General features: G+C 44.4%; 1 protein-coding gene across 2 annotated transcripts in view; it reads left to right on the plus strand.

Annotated features, from left to right (window-relative positions):
- NIPAL3 (NIPA like domain containing 3) overlaps nt 1-27,211 on the plus strand; it is a 52,938-nt gene that overhangs the window by 12,604 nt on the left and 13,123 nt on the right. The window contains exons 3-8 of one of the 2 annotated variants that reach the window (XM_061148212.1): nt 10,225-10,293; nt 12,086-12,257; nt 14,980-15,039; nt 19,451-19,596; nt 23,073-23,169; nt 26,261-26,396. In XM_061148212.1, the coding sequence (XP_061004195.1) occupies nt 10,225-10,293; nt 12,086-12,257; nt 14,980-15,039; nt 19,451-19,596; nt 23,073-23,169; nt 26,261-26,396 (680 nt within the window). The remainder of the gene's footprint in view (nt 1-10,224; nt 10,294-12,085; nt 12,258-14,979; nt 15,040-19,450; nt 19,597-23,072; nt 23,170-26,260; nt 26,397-27,211) is intronic. The other variant, XM_061148213.1, reaches the window with a different exon arrangement.

Raw genomic sequence — 27,211 nt, forward strand, 5'->3', positions numbered from 1 at the left:
GCTAGTCACAAAAAATCTCAAATTAATGATTTTAGTGCTTTTTATTTTTATGTGTGGGAAGATGCAAGAATCTGGGTTCATTGAATTTTTCTTCTGAGGTATGCATTTAACTCTCTAAGGGGCCTGTTTGTCCAAACACAGCACATCCTATTGTTGGCTTAATGTTGATCAGCAACTGTAGCAGATTGAAGCTTAATCCTTGTAGAATTGGGTGGTGAGCAAAAACACTCTTTGTTCTTCTTTGTTTGCATGTGTCTGTCTTTTAACACTTAAAATTTTTATGGAGATAACCTATCATACCTCTCTACAAGAAAGAGTGTAGAGTATGTAACCAAATTTCGTTTAAAAAATTTTCCTTTGACATAAGATTCATAGGTTTTGATTCAATACAGAATTCTTTATATAATTGAATAAAAGCAATTGATTAATGCAGTATAAATTTTATCATCATTTTCGAGCAAAAAATAACATTGTTTAGAAAAATATATCTGAATGAGAAAAACAGGACTTTATTTTCAATATTTAAGATGCATATTACTAACTGGTAGAATGAGATAGAATTTAGCATCCATTCTGTTGCAAGCTTTGGTTATCATGGCTAGAAGAGCTTCTGTACATACCCGGAATGGAAGAAGTGTAGTGAATCACTGAATTCTTTCAACTCCTTCCGAATTTTGTGCTAAAAATCAGGTAGTGATAAACTCTTTTTATTGACCTATCAGTTAACAATATGTTTAGGGCCTCATTCATTTGTGTTCACAATGACATACTGCTGCTGCTGCTGCTACGTCGCTTCAGTCATGTCCGACTCTGTGTGACCCCATAGACGGCAGCCCACCAGGCTCCCCCGTCCCTGGGATTCTCCAGGCAAGAACACTGGAGTGGGTTGCCATTTCCTTCTCCAGAACGACATACTAGACACACTTAATTTAAAAAGGGGTTTGTTTTTGCTTTTACAGTTTCCATGAAGTTTACCAAAAAAGCACTATCAATATACTAGTAACTTTTTTCATTTAGGGCACCTTGCGTTAATCTGATCTATTCAGAAAAGATTGGGGAAATTTGAAATATTGTTAATTTAACTATACCTTTGCCCTTACTGTATTGTAAAACATATTCACACATGTATTTTAATTATATGGACTTCTCTAGTGTCTCGGTGGTAAAGAATTCACCTGCTGATGCAGGAGATGCAGGTTCGATCCCTGATCTGGCAAGATTCCCTGGAGAAGGAAACGGCAACCCACTTCGGTATTCTTGCCTGGAGAAACCCATAGACAGAGGAGCCTGGCAGGCAACAGTCCATGAGATCACAAAGAGTTGGACACAACTTAGCGACTGAGCACCAACAATATATATTTTAACTATAGAATATAGTTCAAATATTTACTATAAATATTAGTACATGTATTTTAATTATAAATACTTTATACTTTGCCTGAATATATTTTTTTTTGTCAAAACTTAGAACCATGGATATATCCTAGTTAACAAAGCTAGTCTTTATTGTCCAAACATCAGTTAAATCAAACTCTTTGATTTCAAATAGCCTAACAAGGGCTAGAGTATCCTATTCTAATGTCTGTCATACCTTCACAGAAATATGTATGAGAGAGGAAGAGGAAACAATTCCAAGAATTGGCATTTATCACTAAATAAATCTCCCAGGAAACAAAATTTCAGAATTCCCCTTGGTTTCTTAGTGGTTTTACAACTTGGGTCAGTGTACCAGCATCAGATTCTACGTGAGTGAGAGACAGGCCTTTCTTTGTTAAACCGGGAAGAAGCTATTGAGAAAAGTGAGAAAGGGAAGCTATAGGAAGCCAGCAAAAAGCCTGGATGGAAATGAGGATCTGGTGGCAGAATCCCTTACAATGATCAGTATCAGCAAAACCTTTGTATAAGAAGGCCTCTAGGGCCCCCAGTCTGAAGGGTATGGCCTTCTAAACCTTGCCATCCTGATTTCTCTTTTAGAAACAGTTGTAATGACTCAGAGTCTCCCTATTATCTCCAAGCCCCAAACCAAAGTGTATGAGATAGAAAACCCCCCCCAATCCGGTCAGCCCACCCCTTAAGCCTTATCCCTCTACCCTCAGTTTTCTTCTGTCCTTGCTAGAAGATAGTCCCAGCTACATAGAAACCCTCATTGGTCCTCAAGCTCTCACACACACGTCCCCCTTTACACCTCAGTACCTTTGAGCCCATTCCCCCCGGATCATATCCCTCCACATCACCTTCTTTCCATCCCTCAAAGGTGCCATGCTCATTGCCACCATACGGGCTTCCCACAGGATGTAGAATGGCTTTCTCCACCTCACCGCCACCAGTCTAGATCTTCAGATCTCCTTGTGAAACTGTTCTTCAGAGGGGCTTCCCTGACTTTCCTTAACCCTGTGTCTCTCACACACTAAATCAGGCCTCTGTGCTTCTCTAGGTAGCTCTAACTGAAGTGTGATTAATAATAATCAGGTGTTTAATATGAGTGACCTGAGGACAGGGACAGTACATGGCATACACTGGGCACAGATTAAGAGAAGAAGTGTCTGGAATGCTATTCTTCCCTTCTCTGTAAAATGTCTGTATTCTGCACTAGCCTAAGGAGCCTTTGAGTCAAGAACTGATTCCCCAGTCCTTGATAATAGCTACAAATTACCAAATACCTGTCCTGTGTCAGGCATTGTTCCAGAGCTTTATATATTACATAGTTTGACCTAACAGTTGAGAGCATGGGCTCTAATGTCAGACTAGACTACCCAGGTTCCAGTTCCGCTTCATCAGCTTACCAGCTTCCTCATACCCTCTGTTCCTCAGTTTCCTTCAGTTCAGTTCAGTCGCTCAGTTGTGTCCAACTCTTCGCAACCCCATGGACTGCAGCACTCCAGGCCTCCCTGTCCACCACCAACTCCCGGAGTTTACTCAAACTCATGTCCATTGAGTTGGCACTGCCATCCAACCATCTCATCCTCTGTCATCCCCTTTTCCTCCTGTCTTCAATCTTTCCCAGCGTCAGGGGCTTTTCAAATGAGTCAGTTCTTCACATCAGGTGGCAGTATCTGTCCTTCCAATGAATATTCAGGGCTGATTTCCTTTAGGATGGACTGATTGGGTCTCCTTGCAGTCCAACGACTAAAGAGTCCTCTCCAACAACACAGTTCAAAAGCATCAATTCATTGACACTCAGCTTTCTTTATAGTCCAACTCTCACATCCATACATGATGACTGGAAAAACCAAAGCCTTGACAGACCTTTGTTGGCAAAGTTATGTCTCTGCTCTTTAATATGCTGTCTAGGTTGATCGTAACTTTTCTTCCAAGGAGCAAATGTCTTTTAATTTCATGGCTGCAGTCACCATCTGCAGTGATTTTGGAGCCCAAAAAAATAAAGTCTGTCACTGTTTCCATTGTTTCGCCATCTATTTGCCATGAAGTGATGGGACCAGATGCCATGATCTTAGTTTTCTGAGTGTTGAGGTTTAGGCCAACTTTTTCACTCTCTCCTTTCACTTTCATCAAGAGGCCCTTTAGTAGTTCTTCACTTTCTGCCATAAGGGTGGTGTCATCTTCATATCTGAGGTTATTGATATTTCTCCCAGCAATCTTGATTCCAGCTTGTGCTTCATCCAGTCCAACATTTCTCATGATGTACTCTGCATATAAGTTAAATAAGCAGCCTTGACGTACTCCCTTCTCAATTTGGAACCAGTCTATTGTTCCATGTCCAGTTCTAACTGTTGCTTCTTGACTTGCATACAGATTTCTCAGGAGGCAGGTCAGGTAGTCTGGTATTCCCATCTCTTTACATTTTCCACAGTTTGTTGTTAACTGTAAAATAATAGTACCTACCTTATTATGAGGATTAAATGAGTTCATATGTATAAGGTACTTACAACAGTATTTGGCATGAAGTAAATGCTCAATAAATGTTGTTTGTCATTATCATTGTCATCATTATTTCTCATGTAAACAAGCCTGGTCTGTCGGTTTACAAAGACCGAGCTATTTCTAGTAGAAGAGCTGGCCAGCCATGTGAAAAGAACTCAGCCATGTAAAAATCCAAGACCCTGGATCTTGATTATGGCCTTCCACTGCATCTGCCACATGACATTGAGCCAGATACTTTCTTGTGACCAGAATGAGTTCCTCCTTTAAAATTCCACCCCTTCTTTTATGGCATGTGTCACATTCTTCCATTATTTCCATTTATTTGTGCTCAAATTAGGCTATTTATTCAGGAAACATAAATTGAGTATCAGCAAAGATAAGTGAGATATGGAGAATCCAATACAATATCTTTTTGAATGAAAGAAATGCAAAAGATAATGAAGAAATTTGCAACATAAGGGGAGAAGGGAGAGATGGAGCAATATAGGAGCAAAGTTTTATGTACTACTGAAATTAAGATGGTAATTATAATCACTGGTATAATCACTAGGAAGACAACTCAAAAATATGTAGTAAAAAGGAATTAAAATGGTACTTTAGAAAATATGTCTATTTGACATGAAAGGAGACAGTAATGGAGACATTGAGGAATAAGAAGAGACATAAGACATACAGGGGGAATAATAAAGAAATGGCAGAAGTCCTTCTTATCAGTAATTATATTAAATGTAAATGGATTAAACTCTGCCCAATTAAAAGGCAGGATTGGCAGAAATGATTTGTTTAAAAAATATGACCCAAATATATCCTATCTATAAGATGTCCTTTAGATTTAAAGACACAAATAGGTTGATGGTAAAAAGATGGGAAAAGATATTCCATTCACAGTAACCAAAAGAGAGTTTGAGTGGGTATATTAACACTGGACAGAATAGACTTTAAGACAAAAATTGTTGTAAGAAACTAAGAAGGACATTATATAATGATAAAAAAGTCAATCTATAAGAAGATATAGCAGTTGTAAAATATATGCACCTAACAGAGCCTTAAAATATATGAAAGAAAAATTGACAGAATTGAAGGAAGAAATAGTTCAACAGTAATAGTTGGACACTTTATTACCACGTTTTTAATAATGGGTAGAACAACTGGACGGAAGATCAGCAAGGAAATAGAAGACTTGAACAATACCATTAACCAATTAGAGCAAACAGGCATCTATAGAACACTCCACTCAACAGTAGTAAAATACACATTCTTCTCAAATGCACATGGAACAGTCTCTGGGATAGAGCATATGTTAGGCTACAAAACAAGTGTCAAATAAAGGTTGCAGTCATATAAAGCAGAGGTCCCCAACCTCTTGTCAGTGAACCAGTACCTGTCCATGTCCTGTTAGGAACCAGGCCCCACAGCAGGAGGTGAGCAAGGGCAAGCAAGCAGAGCTTCATCTGCTGCTCCCCATCATTCCCATCGCTTGTATTACCATCTGAACCACTTCTCTCCCCTTCCCCCATCCTTGGAAATATTCTCTTCCACAAAACTGGCTCCTAGCTCCAAAAAAGGTCTGATGCTGAAGCTGAAACTCCAATACTTTGGCCCCCTGATGCGAAGAACCAACTCCTTGGAAAAGACCCTGATGCTGGGAAAGATTGAAGGCAGGAGGAGAAGGGGACGACAGAGAATGAGGTGGTTGGATGGCATCACCAACTCAATGGACATGAGTTTGACTAAGCCCTGGGAGTTCGTGATGGACAGGGAGGCCTGGTGTGCTGCAGTCCATGGAGTCACAAAGAGTCAGACACTACTGAGCAATTGAACCGAACTGATATAAAGAAATGTTACAACTCAATAATAAAAAGATAATAAAAATAATAAAAATCTTTTAACAAATATACAAAGAAATCTTACAACTAAATAATAAAAATTTTAAAATAGGCAAAGGGTTGCACAACATTGAAAATATACTAAATGCTACTGAATTATATATTTTAAGATGATTAATAGTTCATTTTATTACATGTGAATTTTAAAAAATAGGCCAAAATTTGAACAAACAGTTCTCCAAAGAAGATAAAATAATGGCCAATATATAGCTGGAAAGGTACTCAACATCATAAGTCATTAGGGAAATGCAAATCAAAACCACAATTAGGTACCATTTCTTACTCTTTAGTATGGCTATCATAATTTTTTTTAAAGGAAAATAGTAAGTGTTAGCAATGATGTAGGGAAATTAGAATCCTTGTTTGGTGGGAATGTAGATTGGTGTAACCACTATAGAAAACAGCTTGGCAGTTGCTCAAAAGTAAAACGTAGAGTTTACTGAGCAATATGACTGAGCAATCCCACTCCTACTAGAATAATCCCAAGAAAATTGAAAACACACATACACACTTATATATACCTATATATATATATGCATAGTGTACACAAGTGTTCATAACAACAATCATAATAGATAAAAAGTGGAAATAATTCAAATGTGATTGAAGAACAGATAAACAAAATGTGGTATATCCATATAGTGGAATATTACTTGGCCATGAGAAGGAATGAATTGCTGATTTTGTTATATGAACCCTAAAAACATTATTCTAGATGAAAGAAGCCAGTCACAAAAGACCACATATGGCAAGGTTCCATTTATGTCCAAAATAGGCAAATCCATAGAGACAGCTAATAGACTAGTGGTTCCCAGAAAATCAGGGGAGGGGAAATGGGGAATAAATGCTAATGGGTTTGGGGTTTCTTTGGGGGGTGATGGAAATGTTCTGGATTTAGTTATCAGTATGGCACGATTTGATGAAAACTGGACATTTTCGGGGTTATGTGGCAACTTTGCCTAGAAGTCCAGTGGTTAGCGACTTGGTGCTGTCACTGCGGAGGGCCCAGGTTCAATCCCTGGTCAGGGAACTAATATCCCACAGGCTGTGCAGGGTGGCCAAACAAAAAAAGATTATATGGCATCTCTGGAAATCAGATCCACCCCACCCCTGTACCCTCTGTTTGTTGTGATTTGTTATTGTTTGCTTGGTTAGTGATTTTTCTCAACTTTTTTTGGTAAAGTCTGTATTTTCTGTTGTGTGTGGCTCACCCATGTCTGTGTCTGTTGGCTTGGTAGTCAGTTTGTGTTTCAATAGAGTTCCTTGAATGCCTAGAGCAAAAACAAAACAAGACAAAACTCGCCCAGGCTCTGCAGACTGGCTCTCCTGGGCATTACTCCAAGGTTTACCAGTCTGTTTACAACTCTGTCTGAATTCTTGCTGCATCTCCTCTGCCTGAAGGCTGCCAGAGGTGAAGGCTTAGCATCTTCTCAAGTGTTTTATGGAGCACACATCCAGCCCTGTGTATGTGAATTGTCTTCTTGATTCCCCAGGATCCTTGGCAGCTTTTAAAAGCCCTTCCCGACTCACCTTGTCCCCTTATATCTTCTTTCCTGGCCTCTTTCTGCCCAGTCTTTTCCTTCTGTCTGTTGTTCATCCCAGTGACATCCCTTGCCCAGGCTGCTGCAGCCAATACTTTTGCCTTTAAGTGCTTTTGACAAAAACATCCTGGAAGCTTCCCACCAACCCTGGAACCCCTCCAAGTCGGGCAAAACAAAGGCAAGCCTTTGTGCCAGGCAGGTCAGAATCCACAACCACAGTTTCTAAAAAATAAAGTCCTTATTGCTCCCTCAGTCCTCATGACGACCATAGTCTGTAGTTTAAGGGATAGTTGGCAGGTGATTTAAAATGCTGCAGTGCTCTCTGCCCATAAAGCAAATGCTTCTTTCTTCACCAGGCCTTCCCCTGCTTGTTTTTTACTAGACTCCAGAGTTCTATAAAAATTGATTCAGACAGTGTTTACGAGTTCATTCATGGTTTTTCTGGAGGGATAGTTCCCTGGAGTTCTTTTATTCCACCGTTTTCAATGACATTACTTGTAACAACACTGTGAATATACTAAAAACAAAACACTTTGCAAAGGTCAAAATGCTGACTTTTATGGTTTTTGAATTTTGTCTCAATAAAAAAGGTAGTGACAAGTTAAAGAAAGATATTCTGAGTTCATAGAATGGCCTTAAAAGACTTTTAGAGCCAGACATTAAGATGGGAAGACATTAAAACACCTTAACTGAGCAAAAAAAGTGGGAAACCCCCAAACAGTAGAGTGATCCATACTCAGATCAAATGGAAGATCAAAACCACCCACTTGTAAGCATCTGGAATAGAGTCACATCTTGAGTCCCAGCCAAAACTGTTGGATCGTTAAGGGACCTTGGTCCACCAAGGAAGCTCATCAGTTGGCTGTTGCTGTATAACAAACAACCTAAGGAGCTGAAAACAACAACTGTTTCGCTGCTCACAATTCTATGGGTCAAAAATGTGGACAGGATCCAGAAGAACTGAAATCAAGATTTCAAAGCGATATTGGTGCTCTGTTGTTGATTGCGGCATTATTGGCAGAAGTCACGATGTGGGAACAAATGTCCACTGATAAATGAAGAAAGAAAATGTGGTATATACTACAATGAAATGTGGAATGTTGTTGTTTAGCCGCTAAGTTGTGTCTGACTCTTTGCAACTCCGTGGACTGTAGCCCATCAGACTCCTCTGTCCTTGTTTTTTCTCAGGCAAGAATACTGGATTAGGTTGCCATTTCATCCTCCAGGGGATCTTCCCGACCTGGGGATCAAACCGGCATCTCCTGCATTGGCAGGCGGATTCTTTACTACTGAGCCAACAGGGAAGCCCACAGTGGAATATTACCCAGCCTTAAAAAAGAAGGAAATCCTGTAATATGCCACCACATGGGTTAGCCTTGAGGATATTATGCAAAGTGAAATAAGTGCTAGACTGAAAGTGCCTCTTGTCCTCCCACCCTAATTCATTTGTGGAAGTCCTAATTCCCAATGTGATGGTATTTGGAGATGGGGACTTTGGGGGGCAATTACGAGAATGGGGCTTTCATAAATGGGATTAGTGCCATTATAAGAGAGACAAGACAGAGTTCTCTTTCTCTACCATGTGAGGACATAGCAAGAAGGTATCCTTCTGCAAGCCAGGAAAAGGACTTTCACCACAAACAGAATCAGCCAGCACCTTAATCCTGGACCTCTTAGCCTCCAGATCTATGGGAAATAATGGCCACTTAGTCTGTCATATTTGTTACGGCAGCCCAAATTGACTGAGGCAATGAGCCAGTTACAGAAGAACAGATACTGCATGATTCTACTTATATGGGGTATCTTAAATATTCAACCTCATAGAATCAGGGGCTTTGCAGGTGCTAGTGGTAAAGAACCCACCTGCTAACACAGGAGACATAAGAGATGGGGATTTGATCCCTGGGAAGATCCCCTGGAGGAGGGAATGGCAACCCACTCCAGTATTCTTGCTTGGAGAATCCCATGGACAGAGGAGCCTGGCGGGTCACAATCCATGGGGTCGCAAAGAGTTGGACACAACTGAAGTGACTTAGTACACACACACATTGGGGAGTGCATTTATAATATCTTAGGTAAAGGGTCAGGATATAAAACAAATTATCATCTTATTTCTATAAAATATATTAACATTTCTATTGACATCTAAATTTATGGACAGAAAATTCTTTTTACAAAAACCAAAACATTTGCAGGAACCATCTATGATTTTTTTTATCTTCTTGCATTGTTGTTCTTTTCATTTATATTTCCTAATTATTCTATAGTGAATATCTATTTGGTTATTACTGTATAAAGTTTTTTTAAAAAAATATCATGCTAAGGAATCCGAACCTCATTCTTAAGGTGATGTAAATTAAATTTTTATAAATTAAAAAATTAATAATTTTTATAATTAATAATTAATATAATTATTGTAATATTAATAATGATTTATTTTATAAATTAACTAATTAAGTGTCCTCAGCAACTTTGCCAGTTAAAAGAGTCTCATTGAGACCCCTCTGAGAAGAGGAAGTCTCCATTAATTAGATGGCAAATGTATCCTGCCTGTGTTTTTCTTGTAAACTTTGACTTCTGTGCCAGACCATGCCAAGTCAATATAGTAAGGGGACTGGGAGAGCGGATTTAGGCCTTATCAGGCCCTTGGGGCCAGCAGGCAAAAGATGCTGCTTTCAGGTAGTGTCCAGTTCCAGGCCACGTTCTCTAAACTGGCACGGCAGCCAGATTAAACTCGGGCAGAAAAATTCCAGTACAGGGTCTGGGGAGGTGCGGTTTTGTGATGAGGTTGTTTTTCTGATTTTGTTTCGGAACAGCAAACTGTTGGGTTCAAACTGTTTGAACAGTTTGTGTCCTGGGACCCCTTGGCTCAGGCCCAGCTCATTCGTGTCTGCTTCTGTGAACCTTCCTTACAGGAAAACTTGATCGGCGCTCTCTTGGCAATTTTCGGGCACCTTGTGGTCAGCATTGCACTGAATCTCCAGGTATGTCCCCATCCCCAGCGCTGCCTGGTGCAGACAGGCAGCCAGAGCCGGTTATCCGGTGCAGGCGTGTCTGCCTCCTCCCAGTGGGGCGTCGCCTACCCCATCCCGGGGCTGGGACGGTACCTGGTGGGTTGTTCCAGGATACTCTCTTGGTTCTGTGCCCCCACTTCATCCCCCGTCACCCCTCAACTGTGAAGACAGTGCTCTCTGTTGTTTAGAAGTCCCTGGGGGTGGGTGGGGTGCCCTGGAGCAGCTGCTGTGGACGCCCTGCCTCACATGCCCTCGGCCTGGTTGAGATCCCAGGCAGCCGTGGCTTGGAGCGAGCTCGGAACACCGTGGGAGCGAGCCCCACTGGCTGCAGCTGCAGCGAGACGACCAGCTGTGGTTGTCGGGTGCTGCTGGTGGTTAATGCCCCGGGGCAGCCTCCAACCAGTGGGGTGGGGAGTCAATGGATAAATACCCCCAGCCCCCTGTCCTTGCGGTGGATGGTTCTGAGGAGCGTTCACAGGGTTTCTTAGAGGGTCCTCAGTGGAACTGAGCCCCAGTTGCCTTAAGCACTAACTCACCCTCTAGTGCACCCTTCAATCACCTTCTTCCCTAGCCTGTCTCGCTTTCCGCCTCCCTGATTTTGCTTCCTGGAATCACCTCCCAAATCTGTGCCCTGCTTCCTAGCCCTTGTCTCACGGACTGCTTCTGGGAAGCCCAGCCTAAGACTTGACACCTGAGACCTCACTGGGGGTCCAGTGGCTAAGACGCCGTGCTCCCAATGCAGGGGGCCCAGGTTCAGTCCCTGGTCAGGGAACTAGACCCCACATGTTACTACTTAAGATTCCACATGCCACAACTTAAAAAGAAAGAAAGAAAACAAAAAAAGACTGGACACCTGCAAGCCGGACAAATACAGCACATTGACTAATCCTTTTCCCTTAACGCTGCCCTCAGCTTCAGCGAGCAAGCTGCTGTGCCTCTCTAGAGCGGGCACATGAACACTCTGCTTCCACGTGTGCACACGTGTGTGTTTCTGAGGCTGCGTGGTCTCTTGGCTCCTTGTCTGGCTCCCTCTCCTCCCTCTGCAGACCAGTTCCTCTGCTTCCGTATCTGCTTCTACACAGCCCCGCACCATGATCCAACCCACATGGTGGACTTGACCCTCTGAGTCAGCATGCATTTTGGGCTTTCCTTAGTCACTGCCTCAGGGTCTGTGTCCCGAGTCCACATTTCCAGAACCAGGAATACTGTCCCTGCTTGGGCCAAGTGTCCACCCAAGGGAGGGGAAGATCCACTAACACTCACAAATCTGCCCAGCAGACTGCCAGCTTTTCTCCAGAAAGGAGTGTATCCAGGTGGGCACCCTGAACATGGGGACTCCTGAGCCTTGCAGTTAGAGGGTCAACCCGAGGGCTGGGCTAAAGTGGGGATCCTTAGGTCATGGTTCTCACCCCAGACTGCCCATTGCCTGTGATGTGCATCAGAAATGCACGTTTCCAGGCCTTGCCCACACCTCCCCTTTGAGGATGAGGCCCAGGCACGGGTATTTTTTCAAAGCTTCCCAGAGAATGTAAAGCCTCACAGCCAGTTTGAAGAGCTCTTGTCTCAGAAGAGCAATCTAAGATTTAGAACGTCAGTGTTTACTCTTCTCTGAGGGAGGACTCAGAAAAATCTGACAATCTCCCCCAAGTTATTTTTAAGAGTGGCAGGGGTGGGGGGGGGGGGGAGTGGATTTAGGGTTCGTGTGCTGTAGCATCTTTTCCCCAGAGTCTTGGACGAATCATGTTCTTTCTTGGACTTCTAGAAGTACTGCCACATCCGCCTCGCAGGCTCCAAGGACCCTCGGGCCTATTTCAAGACGAAGACATGGTGGCTGGGCCTGTTCCTGATGCTTCTGGGCGAGCTGGGCGTGTTTGCCTCCTACGCTTTTGCTCCCCTCTCTCTGATCGTGCCCCTCAGCGCTGTCTCTGTGATAGGTAAGACCCAGCTCCCGCCCCACCCCTCCCCTGGGACTCGCCCACCTCTGTGATCAGTGTCACTGCCAGGATCAAAGAGACTTGTTCAACAAGCCAGCTTTCGCTTCCTGATAAAACCTAACACTTAGCAAGGGTTTCGGACACAGCAACCCCTACCCTAAGCACTTTACAGATACTGATTCTCCTGGCGGCCTTTCGAGGGAAACACTGTTATTGTTCTCATTTTACAGATGAGGAAACTGAGGCACACAGTGGTGAAGCTACTTTTCCCAAATCACACAGCTAGTAAGGAGCAGGGCTGGGATGCACACCAGGCTACTTGCCTCCCAAATCTGTTTAAGATTCAGAACGTTTATCAGAATTGCTTTTTGTTTCTACTGCAAAAGGAAGATTAACCTTGACCTGTTCATCCTAACACCATGAAAATAAACTAAGCTTTCATAGAATTCAGATATCCCACACCATCTGAGCCAGAAGAGAAGCCCCTGTAAGAAATGCACATTCAGCTTATTTGCTGATCTTTTTACAACAACCGATATCATTGTAAGAATATCATCAACTTTCTCATCTGCCATTTTTTCTGTAATGTCTATAATCACTGAACCAGTGTTTCAGACATTTTAACCATCTAGAAGACAAAGGAGTTTTGATGTTCATGAGGTCACAAATAAAATAGAATTAGAAAAAAATTCTTTTTTTCTTAAATAAAAGATATTAGTAGATTAGTGGACAATAGTTTTTTGTATGTAGGAGCAAGCACAGTGAACTTGCTTTGAAATATTTCCTTTCACTTTGCTGGCAAGGATTGCAGTGCTGAGAAGCTGTTCCCTGCTCTTAAAGAAGAAAATCATATTTTGAGTCTTAATCCTCCCGGAATTAAGAGGCCCTCTTAAGAGGGCCAGCAGGGATGGCATATGCCTGGCAATTATGGCCCCTCTTGTACCCAAGGCAGACATCACTAATCAACCATAGCCTTCCTTCCTAGCGAGACTGGATCCTCAGGGCTTCAGGCAGTCATTACCAATTACCAGGAGTTGGCAAAGGAGTGGAAACTTATTTCCTTTCCCTCATCCTATTTATTGAAAGCCCCTCTTTCTTGACCAGGGTGGGTAAACAGGCAGCCTACAAGATGACCAAGATCCTCAGGCATGCCATGTTCTTACCCACACAATATTGTTTCAGAATATCATTTGAGTGCCTTTCATTGAGGCAAGTTGTCTACCATAGTCTTGACTTCTCTGTACTGTCTTACATCTGGCCCACGTTGTACACCTGTGTTGTTGCTCAGTCCCAACAGGGTTTTAATAGATTTGTCCTCTGCCCATTGCCGATCTGTCCAAAGGGCTCTCAGAACGTTTATTCACAAAGAGGAATATGTGCCTGAATGACAGGTGCTGTAAATATTAGCCTTTAAAGTTTGATAAGGATCAAATAACCAAATTCTTAAAAACAGACTGAATAATGATGGAACTTCAGGGATCAGCCACCTGGAAATTACGGGGCTCTTAGAGCTTCTTAGTCACCCAGCAAAAAAATAACATTAAAAACAATAACTATTAAAATAATAACCACCATTTATTGGGTACCTATTACATATTAGTCACTGTTCCAGATGCTTTAATAATAATAAAAGCTCAGTTATTGATCACAAACTGTGTGATAAATAATTTGCATGTGCTATCTCATTTAATTGCCCCTATAACTCTGTGTTCTGAGTCGCTTAGTTGTAACCAACTCTTTTGCAACCCCATGGACTATAGCTCACCAGGCTCCTGTGTCCATGGAATTTTCCAGGCAAGAATACTGGAGTGGGTTGCTATTTCCTTCTCCAGGGAGAAGTAGGTATTTTCAGTGATGTGCTGATAAACAAACTTGAGAGAGAGAAAATGAAAGAAGAGAGAAGGTGGAAGGAGGTAGGGAAGGGACAGAAAAATGAGAAAGAAAAGGAAGATCTGATTTGTAGTGTTTCTGGCATAAATATAGGATGTAAATACTCACATTGTGGCTGATTCCGAGCTACTTATGGTTTCCTGACTATTAATGTCCGGCCCACTGGTGCAGGCTGGATCCAGTGCATGATTTCAGTGACTAGGGAATGAATTCTCAGGAGAAGTGACCTACCCAGGAAATGCAGCCAGAAGAGGCAGAGCTGAGACAGTAATCCAGAGCTATTCACAATCAATGCCAGCCTCCTCTTTTAGGACAGTCGTAAGGAAGTTTGAATACATCTGCAAGCTTGGAAGAGTCAGGAAGAGAAAAGAACCAGGGGAAACATCAGAGGTGGACATTGCCACAAAGGAGCAGGAGCCCTGGCCTCCAACAGTCCTAGGTTTGAGCCTTTCCTTGCCAGCTGCATGGTCTTGAGGGATTCCTTTCCCTCCCTCAGCCTCCGTGCCCCCATTTTTCACATGGAATCATAATAGCGCCCACCCCAAAGAGTGAACGTGCCAGAAAGAACTTGTGTGAGTTGCCGGTCACACAGCAAATAGTCAACCCTCGGTGCTCCTTGCCTTGTAGGAAATCCTCAGGGAGACTCAGAGAGGAGCCTCTGTTTTGAAGATGGACATTACAAGGGACTGAGCTCTTGGGAGCAGGAGTGAGAGCTTAGGAAGTACCAAGCTCCAGTGCAAATGAGCCGACCCAGAGGGCGTGGGCGAAGGGACTCACATTTTATTACCAGTAGCTTCAGTTTTCTTCTTCCTCTGCTATTCTTTCCTTACAGCCAGCGCCATCATAGGAATCATATTCATCAAAGAAAAATGGAAACCTAAAGACTTCCTGAGTAAGTTCGTTGGTTTGAGCCCGTGTTCATAGTTTTATTCTTGTGCCTTTTTTTTTTTTTTTTCATTATAAAACCAGCTCCTTCTAATCTAGAGATCATCTGTCTCCTCCTCTGTGTGGTTCTATATCCCACCCTCAGCAGGCTACTGAGGGCTGGATTTTTAATCAATGGTTCCCAAACCTGGCTATCCATCAGAACCATCTGTGAGACTTTTTAAAATGGGCTTTCATTCATTGCATATAAATACTGATTATCAGTATTTATTATCAGTATTTATTGAACATCTATTGTTGGGATTTTAGTAGGCCCAATAAAAGGCGCCCTCTTTCCCTGAGTTTTAAAGCAATGGGAACTAAACAAGGAAGCCAAACATGGGAGGTCAGAAGTTATGCTTTGTTACTAACAAAAGTTAGATTAGAACATGCAGCCACACGAACTTGTTTACATGCTCCTCCAGTGCACCCCAGCCCCCAGCTAGACCTTGGGCCAGTCTCCCAAGGAAATATTTAGGTTTACAGAATGGAACATTTATCCAGAATTACTGCCGTACATACCCTGTGGCAGAGAAGGGAGAAAAAAGAACAAAATCCGAGTGTTTAAATTCTTTTCATAGATTATCTCCATTCAGTTGAGAAATGTGGACCAATGAATGGGGCAAGAGGCAGAAGTGTGGGTCCACTGGAGGCTCCTCCACATAGAAACCCAAGGGGTGGCGAAGAAGTTACCTACTAAGTTCCACCCTCTGCCGTGGGTGCTGAGGATACAGCAGTAGGACAGATGGAGGTTACAGTCTAATGTATATATTATATATATGTGTGTACGTGCAGACATGCTGAGTCGCTTCAGTTGTGTCCGACTTTTGGACCCTATGGACTGTAGCCCACCAGGCTCCTCAGTCCATGGGGTTCTCCAAGCAAGAATACTGGAGTGAGTTGCCATGCCCTTCTCCAGGGGATCTTCCCAGCCCAGGGATCAAACCTGAGGCTCCTGCATTGCAAAAAATTCTTTACCGCTGAGTCACTGGAGGAGCCCTATATATATGTATACATCTGTATACATGTTTATATATAATAAACAAGTGAACTATATGACTAAATCAACAAGATAATTCTAGATCTTAGCGCTTCAGAGAAAACAATGCTTTATGGTGGGGCACTGGGAACATGGGGATGCTTTTCCTAGACTGATCAGGGATAGACTCTCTGAAGAGGTGGGGCCCAGATCCAAGTAATACTGAGGAGACTACCATTGCAAAGGTCTGTGGGCAAAGTGTTCTATGCACAGGAAGCAGCAGGTGCAAAGGCCCTGAGGCAGGAATAAGTTTGGTGCATCTGGTATCAGTAAGGCCGGTGTAGCTGTAAGGTGATGAGTACAGGAGGAAGGAGGACATGAGCGCAAGGAGGCATGAGGCATCCATGCTGGATGATGTAGGACCTTACAAGCCACGCTAAGAAGTGACATAATGGTGGATCCAGGCTGTATTCCCAGAGACTTTGAATCTGGGCTGAGGGCCCTGGGCATTTGCGTTCTTACAAAGCTCCCCAGGATGAAGTATATTTGTCTGCAACTTGCTTTGAAATATATCCGAAAATAACGTGGCTTGAAGAATGAGTGGAGGGATGAAGAAAATGGATCAATAGCCGATAAAGCAAGTATAAGAAAATGTCAATTTAGAATCTTGGTGGGGGACTATGGGTGCTTGCTATACAACTCTTTCAATTTTTCTGTGTGTCTGAAAGTTTCTGAATACAGAAGGTTAGGGAGAAGAAGCTCGCAAGATGCCGAAGACACACAGCCAGGTTTGGGAACCACTGTTCTGAATCACTGGTGAAGAGTAAGAGCAAGATGGGAGCAGGAGGTAGAAAAAGAAAAGAATCTTACACTGGAAAAAGCAGAACTACTATTCAGCAAGTCTAATCAAGGCTATGGTTTTTCCATTAGTCATGTATGGATGTGAGAATTGGACTATAAAGAAAGCTGAGCACAGAAGAATTGATGCTTTTGAACTGTGGTGTTGGAGAAGACTCTTGAGGGTCCCTTGGACTGCAAGGAGATCCAACCAGTCCATCCTAAAGGAAATCAGTCCTGAATATTTATTGGAAGGACTGTTGCTGAAGCTGAAACTTTGGCCAACTGATGGGAAGAACTGACTCATTAGAAAAGACCCTGATGCTGGGAATGATTGAAGGCGGGAGGAGAAGGGGACGATGGAGGATGAGCTGGTTGGATGATATCACCAACTCAATGGAGATGAGTTTGAGTAAACTCCGGGAGTTGGTGATGGACAGGGAGGCCTGGTGTGGTGCAGTCCATGGGGTCGCAAAGAGTTGGACACGACTGAGAGACTGAACTGAACTGTTCAGCAAATAAACCATGCCTCAAAGACTCAGAATGATTTGTAGTAATTCTGCAAAGGAGAGGGGCAGGGCTGGGCTGATTCAGAGACCAATATAGAGGTTTATGTCCCTTCCAGGGTCATTCTAGGTGGTCCTGGAATGAGTGGCACACCCTATGTGAACTGGAAAAAGATGCCCCTCTGACCATCTGTGGTTCTGTGGGCACCTGCTTTGGTGAGCAGAGCTTGGGCTAGGTTTTAGCCCTCCTCACTGCCCTTGTGCAATAAGCAACCTGCACAATTGTGTGTGGCCGCCCTGCTTAAAGTTCTATTAAATTCAGCATTCACTCACCAAGTGCTAGTCCTTTGCTGGACAATGCAGGCATGTTGATGAGTAAGACCTGTCCCTGCCTGCAGAGAACTTAAAGAAATAGGCTTGCACAGAACTTACCCTGTTGAGTTTAACCATGGTTCCTTCATTTGCTGAGCAATTTAACAACTAGTTTTTTTTTTTTAACACCTTTTGAAGCCTAGAATGAAAATAAAGGACATTTAATGTGGTATCATGTTTCCGAGAGATGGTAGAATGGAGCTGGTATAGTTAATTCTATCACAGGAAAATCCAGAGGCCTGCAGTCACCAGATGTGCAGCTTAGAAGTCATAGCCCTTTTCAGCTTGCCTGAGGCTGGGCTCCCTCAACCTCAGAAGCTTTTCAGCAACCCCACAGGGTTCAACTGGAGTGTGACAGGACCCTGGGGAAGAGTCAGGAGACTCTGGACCTTCACCCAGGAGCATGCCTCCTGGGCCACCAACAGTCTCTGACAAGTCTGTGGAGTAGTGTTGATAGTATTTAGATAGTTCCCTTGGGAGTAGTTTAAATAGCCAACTGGGAGAGGATTAGACAGTTTTTTAAATTGTCTGTGTTCACACAAGATTATGCTTGTGAGATTCTTCTGTATCTTGGCCTGTGGTGGTACTTCCCTCAGTCTCACTGCTATATGTTGGTCTACATGTGAATAGGACACAGTTTATCATTCCTACTGTTGACGGGCATTTAAGTAGTCTCCAGTCTTGGATTATAACAAATCATGTTGCCATGAAGATTCCTATGCCTGTCATTTGGAAAACAGAGGGTCTGAAGGTTTGCTTTTGAGGGTTTTATATATATATATGTTTTTTTTTTTTTTTAATCTCGCCTATCTAGCTTTAGAATGTTCCTTGTAAAATGCAATCAGAGCACAATACCAAAACAGCTACAATGAAGAAGAAAAAAATATGCAGTTTTACTCATACTCTCCTGGCGGGAGTGGAAGTTGGGGTACAGCTACTTTGGAAAAGCATATGACAGTAACTACTCAACTGAACATCTGCATGTCCTGTGACCCAGGAATTCCACTCTTAGCTTTATACCCAACAGAAGTACATGCATTTGTTTTCCAAATGACATGCACAGGAACGTTCCTGGCAACATGATTTGTTATAACCCAAGACTGGAGGCTACTTAAATGCCCATCCACCGTAGAAATGGTAAATTGTGTCCTGTTCACACGTAGATCGCCATACAGCAGTGAGAATGAAGGAAGTGTCACCACAGGCCAAGATGCAGAAGACTCTCACAAACATAATCTCGCGTGAACACAGACGCGAGAAAACCGTGTATGCTTCCATCAATATGAGGTACAAACCCAGGCAAACAGTCAGTGCTGGTAGAAGTCAAAGTGTTACCCTGCGGGTGGAGTCTACTGATGGGAAGGGGACACGAGTGAGGGTTTGGGGGTCCTGCTAATGTTCCCTTTCTCTACCTGGGTGCTGGTAACACAGGTGAGTTCACTTTGTAAAAATTCATCAAGCACTTTTTTGTTATGCATGCTATACCTCATTAAAAAAATTTTTTTAATGTTAAATGTTATTTTTTTAAATGACATTCAGGGAGATATTCTTTTTTTTTTTCTTTTTTAAAGAAAAGAAAAAGCGAAAATTCAAACAACAGCAGGTCCTCATGTGTTGCCCCAGAGGCACGTGCTGGCCTGGCCAATGCCTACAGTGAGCCATGTGACACTTCCTTCTCCCCACAGGGCGCTACATCTTATCCTTCGTTGGCTGCGGTCTGGCCATCGTGGGTACCTACTTGCTGGTGACATTCGCACCCAACAGTCATGAGAAGATGACAGGCGATAACATCATCAGGCACCTCGTGAGCTGGCCTTTTCTCCTGTACATGGTACGAGAAATTCCAGTCCTTCCACCTGGGATGGTGGGTGTAGGGATGGAGTCCTAGAAACCGAAAATCTGAATTCCCAGCAAGATGGGGTTCACGGGAATCATGATGTATCTCACAGCACTGAACACCATGCTCACAGGAATATGTAGTTCCCAGGGAAGTATTTTTTTTCCCCCACTGTATCCTGAGTAAAGTCTAAAACTACATGTATAATATGACCCCTTGATTTTTTAGAGGTATTTGTAGGTCTGTACATTATCTGTAAAAGACTGGACAGAAAACAGAAGCTCCATCAATAGCTGTCTCTGGGAGATGGAATTATGCTTTATGTTTTTATTTTGTTTTTGTCTTTACATATCACTGCATTGAGCATTTAAAACAGTTATGGTAAGAAAAAAAAGTTAAAATTGTAAGCAGTTATTTGTTTTTGCCCAGTATCACACAGCTGATAGAAGCTGATAGAAAAACGAGAGACAATGGGAAATTTATTTCCTAAACCCCCAACCAGAGCTCAGTCCTCTGCTCCAGTTACATCCTGGTTGGGTCTACGAGTAGACTAATCAAGGAAAACATCGAAGGTATTTGATAAAGCTACTGGTATGTTCCTGCTCCATGCATGGCACCTTGTTAAATGCTTTTTAATATATTATCTGTCACCAAAAATAATAAATAAACCAAGAGTTTTATATGAGCCAAACTATGGACCGTAGCCCAGGATTCAGCCTCTCAGATAACTCTGAGGACCTGCTCTGGAGAAGCCTGTTTTCAGCACAATTTTCTATCTTGTCAGGGCAGAGAACATTAAACAAGTCAAAGATATGTTCTTTCAAGTTAAAAAAACAGATCAGCGTGTACTCAGCAAGTCAGTTTGTCCTTGGTACCTGGGGAGGGAATCATTGAAGGGATAGCAGAAAGGAAGGCATTTAATTTTAACATAAACATTCTTTACTTTTGGCCAATGTTCCCTTTCCTTTCATAATTAAAGCAGACATACAATGTAACAAGCTGATTTAGTTAGCATAAAATTTGAGTTAAACTGTGTATAAACCAGAATGACTTCCCCAGACCTCAGGATGTGAAAATTTGTTTCTTCACCTGTCAGATTCCCTCAACAGTCCTATAACACAGGTGTTTTTCTCCCCATTTTATGGACTAGAAAACTGGATCTCAGGGTTAGTGAGGTTGCTCAGAGTCCCCCGAACCCTGCCTGCCTGGCCTCACGTGTCACCACAGCCTGCTGATCAAGGCGTTCACTGTTTGGTCTTAACTCGGCCGCCTGGGCCTGCTGCAGAGGCCCCGAACGTCCTTTCCCCTCGGATTTCCCACAAATCAGAGGATTTAGGTTTCCCCAAGGTTGGGGCTGTGTCATCTCCCGACTGCCACCAGCCCCAGCATTGACCTGGCGGGCCTAGAAAAGTGTCTGCCAGGCAGAGCCAGAGACCCACTTTTCAGGAAAAGCTTGATCCCAGAACACAGACTTCTCTTTACAGAGTCCTGGGCTTGAGTCCATTCCTTACTGTGCAGCCATAACCAAGGCCCTCGGCCACATGTTCTGCCTCCTTCTCTGTAAACTGGCCGATCCCTGGACCCGCATTGGTTGTCAGGAGAGACGCAGATGGTGTGGGAACCACCCAGCATGTGACCGATGCTCAGTGGCCAATTCAGTTTATCCTCCTCCATCATGACTGTGAGGCAGCTGGAGGAATTTGGCCAAATCAAATTCAATAAATGAGTGTCTGCTCTATGCCAGACACCGTGGATATAAAAACTAAATGAGATGTACTCACAGAACTCGTGGTCTGTCAGGAGGCAGCAACACATACGCAGTCATCCTGCAATAGGAGGCCAAGCACCCTCCCGGGATGCATTCAAGCATCATGAAAATGCTGGGGAAATTGGCCCCACCCCTACCCCCGGCCAGAATCCATGCACATCAGTTGGAAATATTGAGGAATAACTGCATCTGCTTGATGGCGTATTCTGCAGCAATGAAAGATAATTATGACAACTTCATGAAACATGAAAATTGTTTAGGTAACTAAAAACAACCCAGCACAAAATTGGGCTTTGACGATGATGACAAGTAGATAAAATAGGTATTCACTGACAAAGACAGGAAGACACAGGAAAATGACAGCCACTGTGTTTTGTAGTCTCATAATTATGAGGAATCAAAAGAGTGTTTTTCTTTTTAAAATGCCAATTAATGTTTCTGTATTGGTTTTTATGGTAAACAGACTTCGGTGGGAGGTCACGGCAGGCAAATGGAGCTGAGCTGTTGTTTCAGTTTCGCTGGGCGCCGGGCTCACTTCATTCTCTGGAGGAGTATTGCCAGTGTCTGGACCTTTATAAGGAGTAGAAAGGACAAGTTGTTGCTGCAAGGGTGGGGAATGTCTCAAACTTCAGAGTTCTCTAATATTCCATTTTCTGGTAGGATTCTTTGCAACCCCATGAACTGTAGCCCACCAGGCTCCTCTGTCGATGGAATTCTCCAGGCAAGAATACTGGAGTGGTTAGGCATTCCCTTCTCCAGGGAATCTTCTGGGCCCAAGGATTGAAACCGGGTCTCCTGCACTGCAGGCAGTAGGATTCTACTGATGGGGAGCATCTTCTGAACACAGGCACAGGGCCCCCATCTGCAGGCAGCATAGCCTAGTGGGAAAGCTCATGTGTCCTGGAGCCAAACTGTTCAGGTTCAAATCCCAGCTCTGCCATTTGCTAGCTTGGGATTGCAGTAGTATCTGCTTCCTAGAATTATGGTGCTGATTTAATGAGTTGAGTGAAGAAAGATAACATGCTTAGAAGAGAGCCAGGCAGATTCACGAGCTTGTTAAGTATAAGCTGTGATTATGGCCTATGAGTTAGGAATTATTGTCATTATCCCCATTTCACAGAGGCGGTCACTGAGGTTCAGAAAACTTAAGTGACCTGCCCAAGGTCACCCGGCTAGTTTAGAAGGAGATCCAAGCTCAGAACCGGGCCTCCCTGACTCCAGATGTCCTCTCCTTTGGACTCTTCCAAACTGCACACCTCAGTGGCCTGGTTAGTGGGTAACTGGTATATATATATACTTACTTACTTTACTGAAGAGCTCTTCTCCTGAGCAGTCACGCGTCTCCCTCTGTGACCAGTTCCCCAGTTTTAGTTGGCATTACCATGGAACGGTAAAGGGGGACACCAGCCCAGCCTGGTGAACCATGACCGTCCAAGACGGGGTGGGCGTGAGGTGGGCACAGCACCCTCAGAGCCCCCGGATGAGGTGGACTCCCCCCACAGGGTGGGGGTTGGAGGGACTCAGCGTTCCCTGCGTCCCTGCAGGATGTCTAGCAGTGGTCTGGGAAATGTTTCCATTCTCTCTCCACACAGGGGGCCTGCGGCTGATGCGGTCCGCAGCATAAACTCCAGCCCAGCCCACCAGGGTCTCCTGGTCTCGCCCGTGGCCCCCCGCTGACCTCCCCTCTTGCTGTTCTCTGCAGCTTGTGGAGATCATTCTCTTCTGCCTGCTACTGTACTTCTACAAGGAGAGGAACGCCAACAACATCGTGGTGATTCTCCTCTTGGTGGCCTTACTCGGTAAGCGAGGGTCCGGGTGGTTGTTTTGCCGCTTCCCCGGTGGCTCAGACGGTAAAGCATCTGCCTACAATGCGGGAGACCTGGGTTCAATCCCTGGGTCAGGAAGGAACTCCAGAGAAGGAAATGGCAACCCACTCCAGTACTCTTGCCTGGAAAATCCCATGGACGGAGGAGCCTGGTAGGCTACAGTCCATGGGGTCGCAAAGAGTCGGACATGACTGAACCACTTCACTTTCCTTTCTTTCTTTCTTTAAGTAGCACCAAAAGGAAATAATGGATTTTGTTTACCGAGCTGCAGGCCACTGGATCCAGGAGCTGCTGGAGGCCGACTCAGGCTGGTCTCTCTGTATCAGAGGCTGCAAGGGCTGGGTCCCTGCTAACCGGACACAGACCTTGTTAGTTTCTTTTTTTTTTCCAATTTATTTTTTCTAATTGGAGGATAATTGCTTTACAATACTGTGTTGGTGTCTGCCTTGCATCAACATGTATCAGCCATAGGTATACATCTGTCCCCTCCCTCTTGACCCTCTCTCCCACCTCCAACCCCATCCCACCCCTCAAAGTGGTCACAGAGCCCTAGTTTGAGTCCCTGAGTCACACGGCAAATTCCCACCGGCAATCTATGGGCCTTGTCAGTTTCTTCGTTAGGGTTAGGGTTAGGGTTCGGTGTTCGGTGTTCGGTGTTCTTGCTCAAATACCAAGTCTCCAAAGTGCCAAGAGAGGTGCTGCAAACCAGCTTGAGCAGTGAGCCAGACAGACACCCCTCCCCTCAGGCTGCTGTCATTCTAAAGGGCGGAAAATGACAGTAAATGGGTTGACAAATACATAAATAGTGTTAAGTTTGAGCAGTGACAATTAACAGTGACGAAGAAGAAATCAGAGTAAGGGTGGAGGGGGCGACTGGAAATTAATTCAGAGAAGTCAGGGGTGAAGTGGGCTCCAACACTGGAGTCTCTAAGGATGCGTGTAAGACCTGTCGAAGGTGAAGACTTAATTCTGGATATAAAGGCAAGAATTGATTTCAATTTTTCTCTCTCTCTTTTTTACCTTTTAGAGGCACAGTGGGTACAGTGGGGGAAATGGCTCCTAAATCAGACTGGGGCAAGGCTCTCAGCCCACATAGAGTTAGAGTTGCTAAGAAGAGCTGTGAGAAGCACCCCTTCCTCCTCGAGAGGGAGAAGTGGGTGCCACCCCCCCACTGCCTCCTAGTGACTCTCTCTATGTCAGCCACACAGCCCCCTAAACATGGGCCTCAGAGAACACCCAGGTCTCAGGGCTGGGAAGGGGATTAAATGAGGTGAGCACTGGTCCCCATTGTGTGTTAGTTCCCCCCGTCCTTCTGGGAGCAAGTCCACTGCAGCAGCAGGCCGTTAGACCACACAGATCCATGTCATTGTTTGATAGGGTTCCATTATTTCTTTTTTAACAGCTTTGTGCGTGCTGAGTCGCTTCAGTCATGTCCGACTCTTTGTGACCCCATGGACTGTAGCCCACCAGGCTCTTCTGTCCATGGAATTCTCCAGGGAAGAATACTGGAATGGGTTGCAATGCTGTCCTCCAGGGGATCTTTCCAACCCAGGGATCGAACCCACATCTCTTTTGTATCTTGCATTGGCAGGCGGCTTCTTTACAACTAGTGACTACCGGGGAGGCCCTTAAACAGCTTTACGGAGATCTAATTTGCGTACCATAAAGTTCTCCTGTTTAAAGGGTATAATTCAGTGATTTTCAGTATATTCACAGAGGATGTAACCATCATCATAATCGAATTTTAGAATGTTTTTGTAGCCTCCTAAAGAAACACCATGCCCACCGGCAGTCACTCCTCATTTTCCCATCTTCCCAGCCCATGGAAGTGGAAGTAGAAAGTGAAGTCGCTCAGTTGTGTCCGACTCTTTGCAACCCCATGGACGGTAGCCTGCCAGGCTCCTCTCTGTCCGTAGAATTCTCCAGGCAAAAATACTGGAGTGGGTTGCCATTTCATTCTCCAGGGGATCTTCCCAACCCAGGGATCAAACCTGGGTCTCCTGCACTGCAGGCAGACTCTTTACCGTCTGAGCCACCAGGAAAACCCATGGCCAGTCACTAATCTACTTACTGTCTCTATGGATTTGCCTTTCTGGACATATTATATAAGTGGAATCGTACACCCTGCGGCCATCTGTCACCGGCCTCTTTCACTGAGCATCGTGTTCTAGAGGATTCATTCCTATTGTAGCCTGACTCAGGGACCCATTCCTTGATGATTTAGTTTGCAAAGTGGTTTGGAAGATTGTGGTCCCAAATTTTCTCTCCTGGTGAATCAGAAGACCAGACCTCTAGCAGGTGGATCTGATAGTTTAGAGTGAGAGGTCATTTCTGTGGTGCTGGGTAAAGCAGTGGTCTCTACAGTGAGGTGAGCAAGACAGTCCACTGGGCATATGGGAAGAAAAAAGCATTCAAATCAGTATTCATTTTTCTCTTCACCTTTTAAGTATGTTTCCTGCATATGTTTTTATAATATACATACTATGAAAGCCCAGAGTTACGTGACTCTAATTTTAAAATAAATCAACATACATATTTGAAAAGTATGTACATATGTGTAGGGGTGTGCATTCTAAAACATCTGGAGACCTCTAGTCTAAGGAAATGTTTTTAAAAATACAACGGGGTAAGCATTTTAAAAGACCAAAAAGGAACTTCCCTGGCATTCCAGTGGCTAAGATGCCACGCTTCCAATGCTAGGGACCCAGGTTCGATCTCTGGTCAGGAAACTAGATCATACATGGAGGCAACTAAGACCTGGGGCAGCCAAATAAATACATAAATATTAAAAAAAAAAAAAAAGACCAAAAAAGCTCTTTACACATCACATTTTCCCTGTAGATTTCCTTGACATCGTGTTCCAGACACAGCACTGCCACTCTGGGCTTCCATGCGAACTCACTGCCCTTTTTTGATTGAGTTCAGAAGGGACGTTTGGAAATCCCTGCTGGGGTTTTGCCTGCCTCTCTGCTTCCACAGGAGAGCACAGAAGACCTTCTCACTGTGTGGATCACTGGCTGGGCTCCACCCGAGGCACCCATACATCCCTGTTAACCTTCCGCAGGCTCCATGACTGTGGTGACGGTGAAGGCTGTGGCCGGGATGCTGGTCCTGTCCATACAGGGGAACCTGCAGCTCGACTACCCCATCTTCTACGTGATGGTCGTCTGCATGGTGGCCACTGCCGTCTATCAAGCCGCGTGAGTTGCAGAGTTTTTCTCCCCTGGGCCTCCCCACACAGGTCTCTTCCAGCTTCTGGGTCCGATCACAGTTGTTTTTGAAGCTGTAAGGAAGGGAGAACGTTCCCAGGCAGCCGGTCATCGGGGTTTGGTATCCACTGTGGAGCGAGGGGCATCGCTCATTGGCTGAGTTATCATACGGAGGGCTTTTTGTGCCACTTGAAAAGCCTCGAGTGGATGTATTTTTCTCTCTCTGCCTTAAAAATGTGAGAACCGCACGATCAGAGTCAGCCTCCCTTCCCATCTGGACCGAGACAGGTGCCTGTTTCAGGGACCTCCAGAAAGAGCTGTGCCATCCCCATGAGGCATTTGTTTGTCGTCCAAGAAAGAGCAAGCAGTTGTTATTTCTTGTCCTCAAGAAACCTTCCCAAGTAGAAGAGCAAGATGATGGTTTGTCCCTGAAAAGCAGGAGTTGTGAGGGAAGGAGGCCTGGGCCTCGTTCACGTCTGAGACCGGTGACCAGCAGGGAGCCTGGGCGGGTACGTGAGGGATCCGCGTGGGGACGGAGGGTGGACAGTGCAGGACTGTGTGGTGTGTGCAGCAGGTCAGGCCCTGGGCTCCAGCTGCCGGGGCTCACCTCCACCCACAGCGCCGCAGGGTCGTAGGGGTGACCGCTGCTGCCCAGGTGCTCTGCTCCCACCGCCTTCCCGCGAGCTTGAATTCACTTGGCCCCCACAACAATGCCGTCATCCTCATTTTGCACGTAAGGCTCCGCGAGCGTCCAGAACGTGGCGGAACTGAGGGTGAACGTGGCCACCTGACTCCCTCCCCTTGCC

This window comes from Dama dama, chromosome 8 (genome assembly GCF_033118175.1).
Source record: "Dama dama isolate Ldn47 chromosome 8, ASM3311817v1, whole genome shotgun sequence".
Lineage (NCBI taxonomy): Eukaryota > Metazoa > Chordata > Mammalia > Artiodactyla > Cervidae > Dama > Dama dama.